General features: G+C 36.1%; 1 protein-coding gene across 1 annotated transcript; it reads right to left on the reverse strand.

Annotated features, from left to right (window-relative positions):
• Positions 1–4,273: 4,273 nt before the first annotated feature.
• Positions 4,274–13,746, reverse strand: LOC144451546 (SPRY domain-containing SOCS box protein 1-like). The gene is made up of 3 exons (XM_078142421.1): positions 13,492–13,746; positions 8,667–9,456; positions 4,274–6,735 (listed from the first exon to the last, which is right to left on the reverse strand). The coding sequence occupies exons 2-3, from the start codon at positions 9,358–9,360 to the stop codon at positions 6,608–6,610; spliced, it is 822 nt and encodes a 273-aa protein (XP_077998547.1). The 5' UTR covers positions 9,361–9,456; positions 13,492–13,746; the 3' UTR covers positions 4,274–6,607.
• Positions 13,747–17,135: the final 3,389 nt, after the last annotated feature.

Below are 17,135 nucleotides of genomic sequence, written 5' to 3' on the forward strand. Positions count from 1 at the left end.
CAGCTAATTATAAGCAATGACAGACCCCGGAGCAAACGCCCCGGCTGTCTAGCTGCTAGACCTCGGGCATTCTTCCAATACAATACGACAAGCGACCTTAAGTTATCGCGATATCGTATCGGAAGAAAGACCGAAAGTCTAGCAGCAAGACTAACGCCCCGGGTGCAGGTCATAGACCGTTAATATCACACCGGGAGCGATAATCCACAGCGGGAATAAAAGTTTGTGGTAGTGTTCTCGGTGGTTTTGTTCGTTTATAACAGGCCGAAAATGAACGAGGATTTACGAAATGACTGTACGTGTACAGAATGCGATGCGCGGCAGTTGGTGACGTCACAATATGTCCTCGCTGTGAAGGGCAACTATTGATATTTCCCATACCTGTGGTATTTTGACCGAACACTGATTGCTATACATGTTCTAATTGCATTATTTGGCACTTCAAAGTTTAAAAACCTTAAGAAAAAAATGTGTCATGACCGAAATTTCAATTTCTCGGGATATATTTCCTCCGCTCATCTTTACAATGAGCGGCCTTGACAGGTATTTTGTTAGTAGATGCATATATCAGCGAGTATAAGTTTGAAGGACAAAGTCATAAAGATCTTACGCTCGAAGGCTGTGCCGACTTTTGTATAACATCTACACCCAGTGTCAGACAACACACAAAGACTTCCACTGTAAACTAATTGGTGTCGGCGTTATCCAGTGAACAATAATGAAACGTAATAACGACGTGTTTGAGAGAAATTAAGGACATCGATTTTCCTTTTACCCACTAAAATGAAAGAATGGGCACGGCGTTCATACATTTATCTTCTTTCCACCCTCCTGAACTACTTACAGACGAGGCAGAGAGTCAGAATGTCTATGTGAGGAATTTTCTGGTCGTGAAAAAAAGAGAATTATTGTGTTTATTGACAGTAGTCTTAAAGGTCATGCAGAATAAATCGTGTGAATCCGAGTTTTCCTCTGACCCTGAACATCAAGTCATTTGAGAAAATCTCTCGAAAACGGCTTGAAAATATTAATATTCTACTAAACTACTACAAAAAAAGAGATGTCATGGCCCCTTATATAAAAAACAAAAACAAGTTAAATCCTGTCATAACCTATATTTGAATTTTATGTAATTAGAAACATTCAATTTATTTTATATGGCCTACATATAGATTGGTTGGTTGATTGTTGTTGGGGATGAGGGTGTGGGGAGGGGGGGGGGGTATAATCACTGACTAACAAATGAATATTGACTGTACATTTGGTCCTCAACCCAAATTCAGGAATCTTGCCACAAACAAACAAACAAACAAACAAACAAACAAACAAACAGACACATACACACATGTACATACATATTTACTCAACATTCTAGTCAGTAAATCACTATTTAGCAATACCAAAGTCCATTTTCAATTTCTGTATAACATAGCATACCAACCTACCTACACTAGGTATAGGTAATGGACAATGGACAATTACTTGTATTTACATTTATTTATGCATATTTTGAGTAAAATTGTGGATGCATGTGTATGTCAATATTTTACAAAATATATGTAAATGCTGCTAGGAGTGGAATAAGATAAAAAACAACTTGTTGAGATAGAATACACTATGTCCAATGAAGTGATTGATAGCTGTCATTTTGGGATTAACGCTTCTCTGAACTTAACAAATCCTATTTCACCTTGGAATCAAAAAGAATGAATAAACAATTTCATTCATCCCCCATCATCTTGGTGGTTTTATTCTAGTGTGGAAGTGATTCTATCTACAGCTCACATAGATTTCCTACATTTTTGGTAATTTTAAGCTTTATCTCATTCAAAGGTTAATCTTGAAATGTCAGCCTCCATCACTTTATTGATCTCAAGACAAGATTTTTTTATGTATGTGTAAGTTCACTTGGTTTGTTTAATTCTCGCAATCCAAAGCATATTGTGTTGGATGGTGCTGTAAAAGGTGTACGGTGTTAAAATGATGGCCATGTTTAACATACAGACCCATATCAGGCCTAAAAAAACATTTGTTTGGTTCTGGTTACCCGACCCCACCTAGTTTTTCATGCCGACCCTAAACTTTTTTTTACGTATTCAAGAAAAAAATAATAAAACTGCGAAAATCGTAAAGTCTCACAAGAAATAGTGGATGCGGAAACTGAAATCAACTTAAAAAGACAATATAAAACTGTTCTTCCAATCTGTAATGGCTGTACATCTGATGAGAAGAAACCAATAACACAGAGACCATATGGAAAACAATGCAAAATATAACTGAGCTAGACACTCACATATGAAAAAAATTTTTTTTTTAAATAAAATAAAAAATCTACCTACCCCACCTATTCTAAAATTGAATGTAATTGGAACCACACAAATTTTTTTTTTGCACCTTATAGACAATTAAAGAAGCCATATGGATGAGTGTTGTGTATTTATATTTAGTTATATTTGTATCTTCTAAATTAATTTTTGAATAATTTCTCATGGCTTCCTACTTGAGAAATCAATGTAAAAACAACATAAGTCATTGTTTGTAACTCAATACATTACAAAAAAGCTAAAAAAAAAATATGTGTAAAAAACTGTTATTGTACATACAATAACAAACATTTTACACATTTATTAATCTTTTCCAATTTATTGAGTTGCAAACAGGGACTTGGCATATGTTGTTTCACATTGATTTATGAGGTAGGAAGCCATGATAAATTTATTTATAAATTAAAAATCCAAAAATATCCAATCCTCATCCATATGGCCGACATACAGTTATAGAAGATGGTAGCTAGACAGATACTTGTGTTTTCATTCACATATTTTTGAGTAAACATGTTTACATTTTTTTGATTGCTTTGCTAAACACTGTGCCTAGGTTCCTTGTGATCAAACATCTGACAGGACAACCCTAGTTCAATAAACAATTAGATATTATTCCGCTAACGTTTTTCTTTGTTCAGTCAAGTAACCTAAGGGGCCTTGTCACTATGAGTTGCTAGACAAGTAGTGACAACCTTTTAATAGGTCATTAGTATTTTCCGGCCGAATGAAGAAAATTATTGAAGAATAATATAATTATATCTCCATTAATATAAAAAAAAATCAAGGAAAGTAATGGCAATTTTGACTCGTATTTCAAATACAGAACCAATGACGTAGACACACGTTGTCGTGACATTGATGCGCATTGTTGTGACGTAGAACGACCATTTATATTCCATATTCTTTTGTTGAAACTGACTTGTGCATTGTATCATGTCTTATGTAGGCCTTTGAAGTTGTTGCAAACACACACTGAAGATATGAAACAACTTATAGACTGAGTGTTGTGTACACATGGCAGTCATTGACACACACAATGTGTTCCTAATTAACCAGTCAAGTTGTTACATTGGCCTTGGATAATGAAGATAAAAACCCCCTACATGGAAATACTCTAAAACCTGGCTTATAAACCAATACTTCAAGTTTTCTGGTACTCAATGGGGGTCTAATTAGTCTTCACAGTTGTTAATTCCTGGACTCCAATGAATAGAAGCCTATACACACAAAAGAATACAAATCACATTTATGCTAGGGGGTCCCATAACTCCCTAGCTTTGACACAAATATGTATCCTTTGTGTGGTCCTATCCACTGTTCTACATTCTTGCCAAAGCAGTTTGTAGGTTTTATCAGCCAGTATAATAAATGCATCTCACCACTTTTGTAAGCTTAACTACCACCACAAAAATTCTGTTGCATTAATAAATAAATTAAGACAAACTAAATATCTTGTTTTTGATTCAAATAGGTGATTACATACTAAATATTCCTCTTTCTCTACTAAGGGGATATTTGTTTGTACATAAAAACAGCAAGTTGGAAAAAATAAGTTTAAGGCCAAAAAAAAGAAGAAAAATGAATTGTTTCTGGTCAGGAGAGGTTGTCTAAAATGGTGCGATGACACGTTTCGTTTTTTTTAATTCTCAACAAACCTGCCACTCAGTCTACTATTTATGGCAGTTGGTGTTCTTTTCATTTAGTACTTTAGAGCAAGTGTGTGCATGTGGTCGTCACTGAAGTAGGGAGGGTTATTTTTGTGTTTCCCCTCGGAGCTTCAGACTGCATGGGCTGGACAAACAGGAACAAAACCAACAACGGGAGGTTATTTAAGTGATGCGTATGCTGACCAGAAACAATTCTTTTTTTTTCTCTCCTTTTTTTTGGGGGGGGGGCTAAGTTTGTGGTCGAGAGGGTGGAATAAAAACCACATCATACAGCTACAGAAATTCTGTTACGCCCATCAATCTTTATTTAAATAATCTATAAGACATTAAGTATAACTAAACACTAAAAACACTATACTGTACACACACAATAGATTTGACATCGACTCTATAACATGAATTCTACAAAATTAAATAGGAATCCTTCAAAAAATTGCATTTTTCCAAGATTACAGCCCGATAATTCAACAAGATTCATAATTGTCTGTACGATTGTTTAATTTCACAGAAACTACAAACACGTGATTGAGAATACATTTGTTTTTTGCAGACCGACAGATTATCAGATCATGATACAAGTATATGACGTATATAAAACAAAATATCTATTCAAAATGGTTACAAACTAAAACATTTCTCATTCAGTTATCGGGCAATGATATCATTGATTCATATAGCTAAAAAAAGTCAGATTTATATAAATAAAGGACTGGTTGCAACAACAACCATTCTGTAAAAAGAACAAGTCTGTATCCTCTTGTCGAGTATTATAAATATTGAACCAGAGAAAGTTGAAGACAAGGAATATGTGTACGCTATATCGACCTCACAGGTGATGCATGAAGGCATTCAAGATAAAATTTGAGTTGAACAGAAGAAAGTGGACAGAAAAATTATAATACAACACTTGTTCTGGTTTCATTCCAGCCTTCCTTGCCTGATAATATCATTTCAAAAGCTAACAGAATTTTAAAATTAGTATCTTTGTTTGAAAAATTAATTTCAGTTTTTGGTAAAATCTTTTTAAAATTTTCAATTATTCCTAGCTTGTTGGATTATTTGACTGAAAATGTCTATTTTTCTTCTATGAAGCAAGAATGAGTTTTGGCCCCTTTTACCTGCATGTGAGCTTTAATGGCTGGAAATGGCTTCGTTTAACCCAACTCAGCAAGCACCTATGTATTAAAATTCTCTGGTATCGTACATTTAAGCGTATCCTATTCAATTTTTTTGCTATCTACTGACTTGTAAAACGTACTATTGCTACAATAATTTAGATAAAAGATTCTTGTTTCTAAATAGTCTACTTCATAAGTTTGCATGTCGAAATGTTTCAACCCTGCAGATGCCATTAAAGGCTGAAAACGAGTTTATTTGTATAAATAAGAGTCGTTACCTCATCGTTACAAAGAAAAATTCAGGAATACAAAACATGGCTTGACTGTGAATTGGCATAAAAAATAACAGTCAAATAAAGTTGAATTAACAGATGAGTGGCAGCCAAATCTGTCAAAATTCACTTACAAAAAATTCAGGCAAACGAAAGGCTGAAAGACCATCTCACCTGTGTAAAATTGTTCAGCATACCAGTTGTCCATTATATACAAAATACAGTATTGCACCAGTTCAAAGTAGACAAAAACGAACAAGCTAGCCACACTATGAAACAAGTAATTACACGCACACATTTACATATTAATTTGGGGACACACTTCTTGTTTTCAGTCCAGTATGCAAATCAGATCAGTCGTCACGATCTAATTTGCAAAAATGACTGCCATAATTGTCACATATTATTTCATTCACTGTAACAGTACGTTCGTAATAAAATATATATTCAAAATCTTAAAATGTGTCAATTATCTGCTACCACAGTCTGGAAGGATTGGTGTTCCATGTGACTCAACACAAGTCCAGCCAACTAAGCACCCCTGACTCAAGTGTGTGAGCATATTAAGAATCCATTTCTCCAAGGTGTATGGCTTGACTAACTCGTTAGGAAATGAGAGAGATATGATCCATGTGCCAAGCAAGTAGAGGCTTTGTTGAAGAAGAGAAATTCCAGTCTTGATTCGATAATAAATTACAGTATGTGACAATTTATATAGAATAAACAATTGTCAATTGTGCATTTCTTGATATAGTCTTTGTTATGATATTACAATACTGTCTACATATGGCCATGCAATTGCTAACATCTGGCATACGCATTGCCTTTGTGAGATCAGGGCACACATCTGTGGGTGAATTATATTATGTTCCCGACAATTCAATATAGATGTGCAGTATCGAAACCAGTTTGTGAAGAAGTCCCAACAGAAAACATAGCATAGTTGTAGAGAACCCAGATTTTGCCTGTGAAGACATTAACCCAGGTCAAAGGTCAGCCTTGTTTGTTGGAAGAGCATCCTCATCCTCTGGTTGGTTAATCAACTTGACGCGAAGATTTCTTGCACGTCGTTCATTACTTGATTGGTGAAGACGTCCTGAGTTTTGACGATGATCGTGTGTCTTAGTTCATCAATGTGGCTTCAAGAGAGTTCTACAGAGGGACCTCTCTGTTTTCAAATAATACATACTTTTTGTGCAGACTCACACACATACAGACATATATTCTCAGTGATACAATAGGTAGTTTTTCAGTACTGTTGGCAAAGGCAAGTCATACACTTTGTGAAGTCTCTCTTTACCGACGGATACACGGATTGCACGTCGACACAGATCCATGAGAGGTAAAGGTTCAGCTGTTGAAATCAAGAAAGGAGAACAACAGTACATTAATACACATATTACATATATAAATACAGAATTACTCAATAAATAAGACTTAAACTGTGTCATGTTTCAAGCTTTGTAAGCAGTTCTATGCATTCACTGAAATGTTGTCGTCATATTTCAACGCCCACTTAGGATTAGGATTACAAAATTTAGGTATGACAAAAAATAGATTTCTGGAAGTTGGCCCACAACAACAGAATGATTCTGTAGGTAATCCTCATGGCTCCTGTGACTAGATAACATTAATACCATGACCCTGGATTAAAACGTGACCCTGTAACAGATGCCGCAAACACTATAACATTTAAATGGTCATCCTTGAGTATCTAACACACATACATGCCTGGTGATATTTTAATTTATGAGAGTACCACCATTTTTCTTGTAAACAGATGGTTAGCTTGTTCCTGACTAATGTGTCTTTACTGCTCGTGACTGGTGATGAAAGCATATCTATGAAATTTCAGAGGAATAAATTTAAGAGAGCGTCTACTACAGACATATGTCTTGCTTACTAAATTCTGCCAATACTCTGTAGACAGTTAAGGACTGGGTAAAATGGATACTGAAATATTTTAATGATATCCACAGGCGTGATATCTTCATCGGCAGGTTGCTCTCTAAATATAATATCACTAAGTGTGTAGTGTTACTGAATTCCCCAGAAATATAACGTGATATTTACACCTAATTTAGCAAGCCCCCTCTCCCCTCCACGAGATTCAAAATTTTTTCAGACACCAGTTTAATATTATAAGACATTTTTTGACCATTCGTCCTGCTTTGCTCAACTTGTAGTTACAAATATACCCCCACCCCAGTAAAGAGAGGATAAATTTTTAAATTAAGAAATCATGCCTTCAAAATTTTAATTAAGAAATGAGTGTACAACAACGGAATCAAACAATTGATACACATTTGTATCAAGCTAGGGAGTCCAGGATTAGGCTAAGGTTAGGGTTATGAATAGGTTGACTCCCTAGAATAAATTTGGATTATTTTGCTCATAACGAGTTCACATTGTTATATAAATGTTCCCAAATTTTGAGTCATAAAATCCAACACAATAATATAAACAATGGCTTCACTCGGTTTCTGGCACACGGAAAGGGTAAAAAAGAACAAAGCATATGGCCGTTTCAACTCTAAGGTGGGTTCTGACCTTGGGGGATATTGATATCTCCCTATTCATAACCTACAGCAAACAAAACATGTCCTTCCATTCCTCCAATGACACCAACAACATTTACAACACGGCCAATCACCTTAAAAAAACAGGATTTTCAACCTAGCTATGGTTGTGAAGGATATTGAGCAATTATTCTCGTGGGAGATTACCAACATTTGGGAAACAATAGCAGATTTATGAATATAGGGTAGATTCTTTTTGGAAAGATATTTAACTGTAGCATGCTTAGGGTTTCCTACATAGAAAATGTGCCACATATATCAATAAACACATACAAATGTAGTAATACGCTAGGACAACGCTTTGAACAACATATCGAATAATGGAAAGTATCCCTGTATTCATAGATCACACGTCTATACTAGACAATGAATGTGACTACACTGTGACCTCATTATTCCAACATCGTGACTTACAATACAATGCATCTCTTGTTATGACTTGACTACAACACAAGTACGTTGTTTATGTTATTTCCCATGAAAATATTTTCTAACACTGGAGACAGTGGATTCCCTTTTTTGATAAAACAAATATTTATCTGGTATAAAAAAACATGCTTTGTAATAAACAGGATGAACGTCAAACATCAGATTTCATACCATAGGGAGTATAGATGATAATAAGTAGAAGGCATGCCCATAGGCATGGAGTCAGCTGGTAGAATACACACACATTACAAAAGAATGGATTTATGATGATACTTACGATCAAGTCCACCAATGTATTTCATGCTTATTTCACAATGTCCCCAGACGGCACTTACAACAGGGTATACTTTCTTTCCCTTAAGTCCTTTGAAAGCTACTCCGAGATACTGCCCATCTACTACAAAGCTTAGTGTACCTTCGTCCATGTCAAGCACTACAAGAAATTTATCGGGAACTACAAAGTTTTCATCAGAGTTTAAAAGGGCAGGATACGTAATTCCTGGATTGGTCTTAACATCATGGTATAGTTTGTTCCTACCGAGATCCCATCCCCAGGACTCGGCATTGCTTCCGATCAACGACTGATAGCCTACACAATGTAAAGGGGCAGCCTTCGTACCGACACCGACAACGGCATGAGTGCCCCGTTGACGCGTGTTCCAATGAATTTCCCACACATGAAGTCCTCTAGTATATCCCTGTTTGCCACGGATGGAGTCTGTACTTTGTGCTACTGGATGGCGATGGAAGGTGTACGGGTCGTCGTCTTTGACAAAAATGTTCAATGATCTATCATTTTCATTCCATGAATGTTTCACTTGTATGTCCTTGCCAACTGCTGGCATGTCTAGGAGAATATCAAGTCGACTGGGTTTATGGAAATCCATGCTAAGTATATAGTCTTTATTCAAAGGCTTGTATACTTGGTCTCTAGCAATTGTCTTTATACCACCTGAAACTTTCTGGCCCATGGTTGCATCAGGAATGCTGATCAAACACGACGGGTTTGACAGTTTGTCAATTATTTTTTGGTTGAATCGAATCTCTTACTTCTTCTCGACCGAAATCTGTGAAATAATGAGAAAAGAAACCAGAATTAATATATGTAAGATAACATACCAGTAAAATGATCAAGTCAAAGATTACTGAACTGCTGTTTTTAACATACAGCCTTTCAAAAAGGACACCACTTTACTTGAAGCCTTCCTAACAAGGACATACATATGAATATGATGACAGATCTATTATTAGACAAAGACATCTCGACTTGCAGTTAACTACCTCTAAAGAACTGATTTTTCACCCATGGAATCACCCAGTAATATAAATATCTATTCTGATACAACAGCAAATTCCAGATTTCTACAAGCTGGGGAAATATGTGGTTCTTCATTTGACCATGAACCGAGTACAGTTGGGTTGGGTTGCGTCCTTATGTCCTTAAGAGGCCATGTATGATATGACCTTGACCACACTTTACATATAATCTCTGAGGACAGTATAGCTTTGTACATATGGTCTGAGGTTAACTGTCTGCTATGTTGGAATACCAAGCTGCTTTGTAAAGCATGTAAATAGGTAATATTTACCAGACTAGTATTACAGTGATTTTTTATCAGGGTTTCCCTGTCCTGTATTCAAAAGCAAGAAATTGCATAAAATATGTAGGACTTTTTATGTTCATATGACCTCCCATTCAGAAAGCAAATGAAATGGAGTCTACATAAATTTAACTACATTGCTTCTGTTGCAAATGTTGTCAAACCTTGCTAAAAATACTGGATTTTTCCCAAGATTTCACAATATGTTGTTCCTGGGAACATAACCAATTACCAGACCCCAAACAACAACAATATATTATATATTTAAAATACCCACTTACACTAACACTTGCTGCCTACAGCTGGAAAGTCCCTTTTTGATAATTTGCCAAAACAAACCTACACACAATTCATTCATAAATTGGAACGAGATCGTTCACAGTGTGAAAATTCCCATCTTTGAGAAATACATTTTCCCGATGTCATCCATCTTTTCAGTACAGATTTCATATTAACTGATACAGTTATGAAAAAAAAGTGTTCTTGCAACAACCAAACATAACTTAGTAGGTTTTTTTTTCACCGACATAACAATTTATTGGGGTGAAGTCTTAAGGGCAATCCTTGAGTAGTCTGTTGTCAGTGTATAGACGTAAACAAGTGAAACAACATGCCAATGGCATGATAAATCTTAATACTATGATTCTTAACAGTATAAGCATGTACGTCACTGCGCCAGTGTTCCGGTTTCTATTTACGACAACTCAATTTCTTTAATAGATGTCTTTGCCCTTTTACCTTCATTCGGAGAAAGATAAGTTGTTTGCCCTTGTAACGAATTTAGAGGAAAAGACATGTTTTGTCCTTGTACCTGGTAACTTATAGAAGGCATGTTGTTAGTCCTTGTCATTAAGTTTTATGATAAATTGATAAATGCATGTATTTGACCTTGTAAACTTATCAACAAACATGATCGCTTTTGTGCATGCATCATATAGATTCATAGACATACTATCATACGTTGATTACCCTCCCCCCCCCCCCCCCCCCCCCCGAAAAAAATCAAAACAGCGTACCGCCAACATATTGGACTCCTTGAGCTGTGCAAATAGACTAGGCCAATATCCATTTTAAAACACACACTAGATCTGTCTACTTTCCAGGAGAGCGTGAATACAAAGATAATGGTGGCATTGAATATGGAATAATCCTGGTTATAAATTCAAATGTTGCCTCTCTATTTTGCCAAAGATTACAAATTTACATAAATCAGATCATACCAAATATATATCCTTAGACTACCTCTGTTGGTTTACATAGTAAAATATGTAGAAGCATAATAAAAATAATGGAAACAAAATGGACAATTTCAGTACCGGGATAACAAACAAAACAGCCCCGTTTAAAATTTATTCTCTGGCCATTATTACCATTACAATACACTTGTTTACAACTTCCCCTGGTTGGACTGTACTGTAGATGTAGGTATATATGGACTATGGTACAATATTAACTCAATACAGGTTATTGAACCTACTAGTATCTCTGTGAACCTATACACAAATGTTGTTGTCCTACTCCACAATAGTGTGACATCATTACTCACTCTAATAAAACACAACTCAGAGTGTAAACAGGAAACATTCTTTGCCTCTCTCTGAACTGTCCGCCACACAACACATTCTTTTCCACATGTTTCTTTTTTGGTATTATGTCTGTGTCTGCTGTACAACGTTTCTAGACAGACAATTCTAGGTGTCTAATGTTACACCACAAATCCTTTGTCATGTCCATACAGTTATTCATTAATTTACACATACTAAAACTTATCTCATTATCAAAGACAGACAGGATGTAGACACACATGACATGAAACACACAACACAACAATGGAAAAAGCAGATGTATAGCACAGGATCATTTTACCATACCAACATTTTTCAGTAACATACAAAAATATGATAATTCAAATAGGTCATCTAAATTTCAACTGGGTGTTTGCATTGTTAATCAGTGTTTCTTTGTAACATATGCATCCATATAGCTACCCTGATAATTATTAAAGAAGTGGGTCTGTCTCTACCTGTCTTCTCTCAACACAATAGACACAACTCTACCAACTGTTCATGCTTGTGTCTTTTGTACACATTCTAACTGGAATATTGATTACTTTTTTTCTGACTATTTTACATAATATTTGGCACAAATGCTGTCACATAAATTGATTGACATAATACAAAGCTACTCCATTCTATAGAATTACTGACAAAAAATGATCTCATTTGCATATCTAAATTGATATGTATCAATCAATGCAGAGAATATTAAAAAGATTTCATACTCGTGTTCTTAATTTTTTTTCTGGATCCTATCACTATTGTGAATGTAACCAACTAATTTATTCCTAAAATATATCTCACCTTAGTTCTGCATGTTCCCAATTTGCTCATTCTGATGAAATGTTTGTTATTTCATAAACAACAATATTATCTTAACTTTCGTGAAAAATAATGACCTCGCTTTGTACGTGTTAGATAAAGGAATTTGGCGCTGTTCTGACTCTTTGTGAGGCCTTGTGAGTTGTTTACAAAAAAGATATTAATTTATGAATACTACGACAGGCAAAGACTGGAATGGAACCACTTCCTGTTCTAGAGTTGAGAAGCCCTTACAAAATGGAAGATACAAAGAATGAAATTCATTCTTCGTGAACGGCTAAACAATGACTAACTGGTGATGTATCTATCTGACGTGACTAAGTGATGCCGTACAGTCTAATAAATGACCTTTATATCACCCGAAATATACTATTGACCTTGAAAACAACTGTTTCACTGTACTTCGCATGGCGGCCATGGCCATCAGCGAGGCCATTTTATTTAAAATATTACGGTCGGTCGTCTAGATACTCAAAAAATCTCCTATATAAAAATATGGAGTAAAGGCGGGTATCATTTATCTCAAAGGTAAACGGGAAATCCATGAAACAATTTCTGCCCACGCAGTGTTCCTGTGCGTGAATCAGAGAGTGAGCGACCGAACTCACTTGGGTGTGTGTGCGTGCGAGTGAATTGATCGACTACAGAGGACAAAGAGAACAATATTCAAATGAATGAACATTTACTGCCTTCGACATACCACGATTTCATGACACATATTACAGTATTCCAAGACTTCACACTCATTCAAATGACTGTCTTCAGTTAAATGTATCATAAATTTTATCTCAGAAGTCTGAATTATCTATTTTTTCGGGTTTCAGACGGCCACACGTAATTTCACAAAATATGCACGGAAACCCAGCTGTTCTCAATTCCCGGCGTCGTGGACACGAATGTTACGAGCATACTCACCGAAAATTTCAACCGATACTCTTAATAAACACAATTTTTCTCAACAGTATTACAAGGAGGGTTGTTATGTTGTCGAAAATGGGTTACTTTCAACACGAGAAATACACCTAACACAGAATTAGTCTCGCAATTTCGAAATTATTATTACTGGTAATGTGCGGCACTGCGAAAATAATGAAACAGCAAGGAAAAAAACATATGTACTTACACAAAGAAAAGATGGTCCCTTGTTGCTATGAATTATACCGGAGAATATTTAGCTGAACCGACTCCTTGTTGCCGCCACTTTTGTGAACTGTGAGTTTGATGTGTGGTCACTCGGTAAAATACTGACAAATAAATGACCGTTCAAGGCCCGTACGAAGAAAACAAAACCAATATGGCGTAGCAGGTCAAGGCAGGACATCACGTGACCGAGGCATAAACCAAACATCTTCCATTCGTTTAAAAACGACTATAATCAAACGGTTTCTCAGTTAATTATCTCATGAGTGGTATTTTCAAATCTATAATTGCTTTTAGGGCATAATTATGATGTTTTCATCTCTTTTTTCTGTGACTAAAAAGGGTCCAAAGTTCACCGTCCCTCAATCTGTAGCCTTAAACCCCTCTAGAGAATAGTTTATCTTAGTGACGTCATTTACACGCGTAAACTACGTAACACTATCCGCTTGCGAGGAAAACAACCTTTGTTGGGATATCTGACTAAATATAGGAAGCACTCCACTATATTCCTTGAATTAGCCCCGACCCTTTTCCCAATTGTGTTCTCCTTGACGCATCACCCTTTCGTTCCTTACAAATTGCGTAGACAGTGAAGGCTGACCTATTTTATTGGACGAGATACATTAGATACTGTACATGTTGATGTTTTATGTTTTGTTTTTATTATTATATTTGCATGATGTCATCGCGGGAAGAGATAATGGGGGTGTGACGAATCAAAGGGCGGGGAGTGAGGAGAAATAATTTCGTAATTGTGTAAAGGGTGTTAAATATTGGTTGAATGAATTGTGTCGCACAATACCACTGTTTCGACTGCAGTTGACCGTTGAGATAAATTTATATTGTTGTTGTTATGTTATATTGTATAATGTGTTTGTTTTCGAGAGCTCACCGACGTCTGTCAGGTGCTTGAGTGCCTGATCTGAATAATATTGTTCCGACAATTAAATTGTCACCTGTTTACCTTCGGCCCATCAAGTACGTATGATCGTCACAGTATCAAGCATGAAAAACCGGGTCATCCACGACATCATGTGACGTCACGATAGGGTATACCCACCCTTATCATATCCGCCGTGAGTAGTAGATTCCTGGTTTCGTACCGGAAATTGCGACATCCGTCGATAAAACCAGTGTGTACACCTGTAAGATAGTGATAGGATTTTTAGCAAATGATTACATCATACGAGGTTATAACCTAATCAATGTTCGGGTACCAAAGTTTAAGTTCGTGACCCTGACAATGTCAATGTCGTAATCTATCTCGATCTGTTCGCGAATTCGAAGGTCGTGTCAATAGCCGGCCGCGGGCACGTAGGATTTTTTCCTTGAACTGACATGACACGTAACCGCTCACAATAAACACACGTGTAAAGATTAATGTTGCGATGGATGGGTAATATACATGTAAATATCAAAGCAACTTTGATTCCTTCCATTTACAGACTAGGTATAGTTTTCCTGGGTCCAGCGTCGAAAGTCGAGAACGACTATATATAGAATCTAGCCGTCGTCTGGTTCTCGTGTTTTATTGGCTGACGGAACACGACCCCCCCCCCCCGAAAGCTTTTCCCCAACGATATATTTTGATTACATAATTTGTCTTATATGGTAATTATCATAACTCTATAATAATCTGAATAAATTCCATAAATCATGTTAATTTTCTACATATGTATTTGCTTAATAAATTACCAATACATATTCGTGTATTTATTATTGAAATTTGAAGATAACACTTTTGTTGTTCGTCTTATGACGAGCAAATCTGAAGGAAAACAAATATTCAAGTTGAATTGTGTGCCGGAGGGTAATGATATAAATTATTCTTCGTCTGATTCTGTGATGAGAAAACATGGAACAAATAGTCAAGGGAAGTGATATTTATAGTATACAATGCTGTAACTTGGTCGAAGTTCCAGAAACCCTATAGGCCTACCAGCAGAATCTATCGTTTATTTCCGACAAAAGTAAATCACGTGATTAGTTATTCATAACTTTCTTTGTTATGCTAATCTTCCGCAAATAGCACTGCTGCTGACTAGACTAGACACGATCCCCGGGACACGATCACGATACTTTATGTACAAGTTTGTATAATAGCGTATAATACCTTGATTTTGTATCATAGCGACTGTCGTCTATTCTCTTTCAAATTGATTTATGGAATGTCGATACGGTGTTTTTCAATATGACGTGCTTCAGGGAAACTTTTCTTCGTGAGGCTTCGGGGTTTTATTTCTGTATCAAATCGAGTGTTTAGTACGTAACCTCTTACTTTTTACGGGTAGGCTATATCATCCATTGAGAACCTCTTTCGGTAGTCTATCTGCTAGACCTCGGATGTTCTTCCGATAAAATACGACACACGACCGAACATCGCTATCGAGGATGGAATATCCATGTTCGGGCAAGCCCTTACTGCGAACTTCGTTCGCTTATAGTATCGGGTGCCATTCTTTTTTTTCTCTGTGGTTTTCAACAAAAGTTAGGGGCGAGATCTGATAGTTCAATAAAAGTTAAAAATCCAAATTCTTTTACTTTGCGGATGGGGTGAGGGTTTTGAGCCATTTTAGTTCTTATCCTACAAAAATCGACTTTGCTTTTAATGGATGTTTTGTACCCCTAAATACAAATATTTATTTAAAAAATGTCAAACTGAGAAATGGAAGAATTTTTGCTATAGTAAATGCATGTCAATAAAATAAAGTAAAGTGTCAACAAAAGAACTATTCTTTACTCACTACATACTGACTTTACATTAGCACTACAACTACTACATACTCATTTGAAATTGATTGTGCGGTTTGAAGCAATGTTCAATTTTGGTTGAATTATTTTTTAAAAGGGGGGGGGGTCCTGAGTTGTTTAAATTTTATCACAAGAAATATCATAATTACGACTGAGATACATTACTAGAAATACATTTTCATGGCATTTTAGACCACAACGCGCGACTTTAACAAAAAAAAGCGTTCCCGCAGCTAACTAGCCTTTGACGCTCTAAAATTCCACGAAAATGTATCAATGTATCTCAACGCCAGTCTAAACTATAGTCAGTTACAGTTCTTCTGTGACCATTTCTTCTATCTTTGATCACAGGTACTGTAAATTAGTGGAGAAATAAAAACACTAGTCTTAGTACGAAAAACCGGGTCATCCACGACATCAAGTGACGTCACAATCTTCTACGGGACCGGCAGGGCCTCCATCGGCGGCTAAGGCGAGAGGCTGACAAATGACAAATGCCTTGATTTAAATCGAATTTATCATTTATGTTTAATACGAAGTATCAACAATAATTATTATTTTATTAAATTTAATAATCGAGTATAAATTTCTATCCAACTAGACGTACTTTCTTCTGCCATACGCTTATATGGGCCATCGTAATGCTGGTATGTATGTCATCCATCATCCATCATTGTGTGAATAGCAATTGTGATTTTCGTGTTTTGTCGCTTATGTGCTGAGGTTATGCTCTCAAACAGCCGATAACAAAATACAACATTTTTTAAAATTGAGTTTTGTATGAGTTTACTCCTATCATCATCGCAAGCCACATTATGTTTTTTTTCTGCTGATGCAAGGAAAAATTGATGTGGGATCGCAGCGATAACCTGGAAC

This window comes from Glandiceps talaboti, chromosome 21 (assembly GCF_964340395.1).
Source record: "Glandiceps talaboti chromosome 21, keGlaTala1.1, whole genome shotgun sequence".
NCBI classification, from domain to species: domain Eukaryota; kingdom Metazoa; phylum Hemichordata; class Enteropneusta; family Spengelidae; genus Glandiceps; species Glandiceps talaboti.

What these genes read in the sequence shown, in the direction of transcription:
- LOC144451546 (XM_078142421.1), bottom strand. Translation starts at nt 9,360, where the DNA reads ATGGGCCAGAAAGTTTCAGGTGGTATAAAGACAATTGCTAGAGACCAA. An exon ending in ATACATTGGTGGACTTGATC is followed by an intron (nt 6,736 to 8,666) that starts GTAAGTATCATC and finishes TGATTTCAACAG; the next exon opens with CTGAACCTTTACCTCTCATG.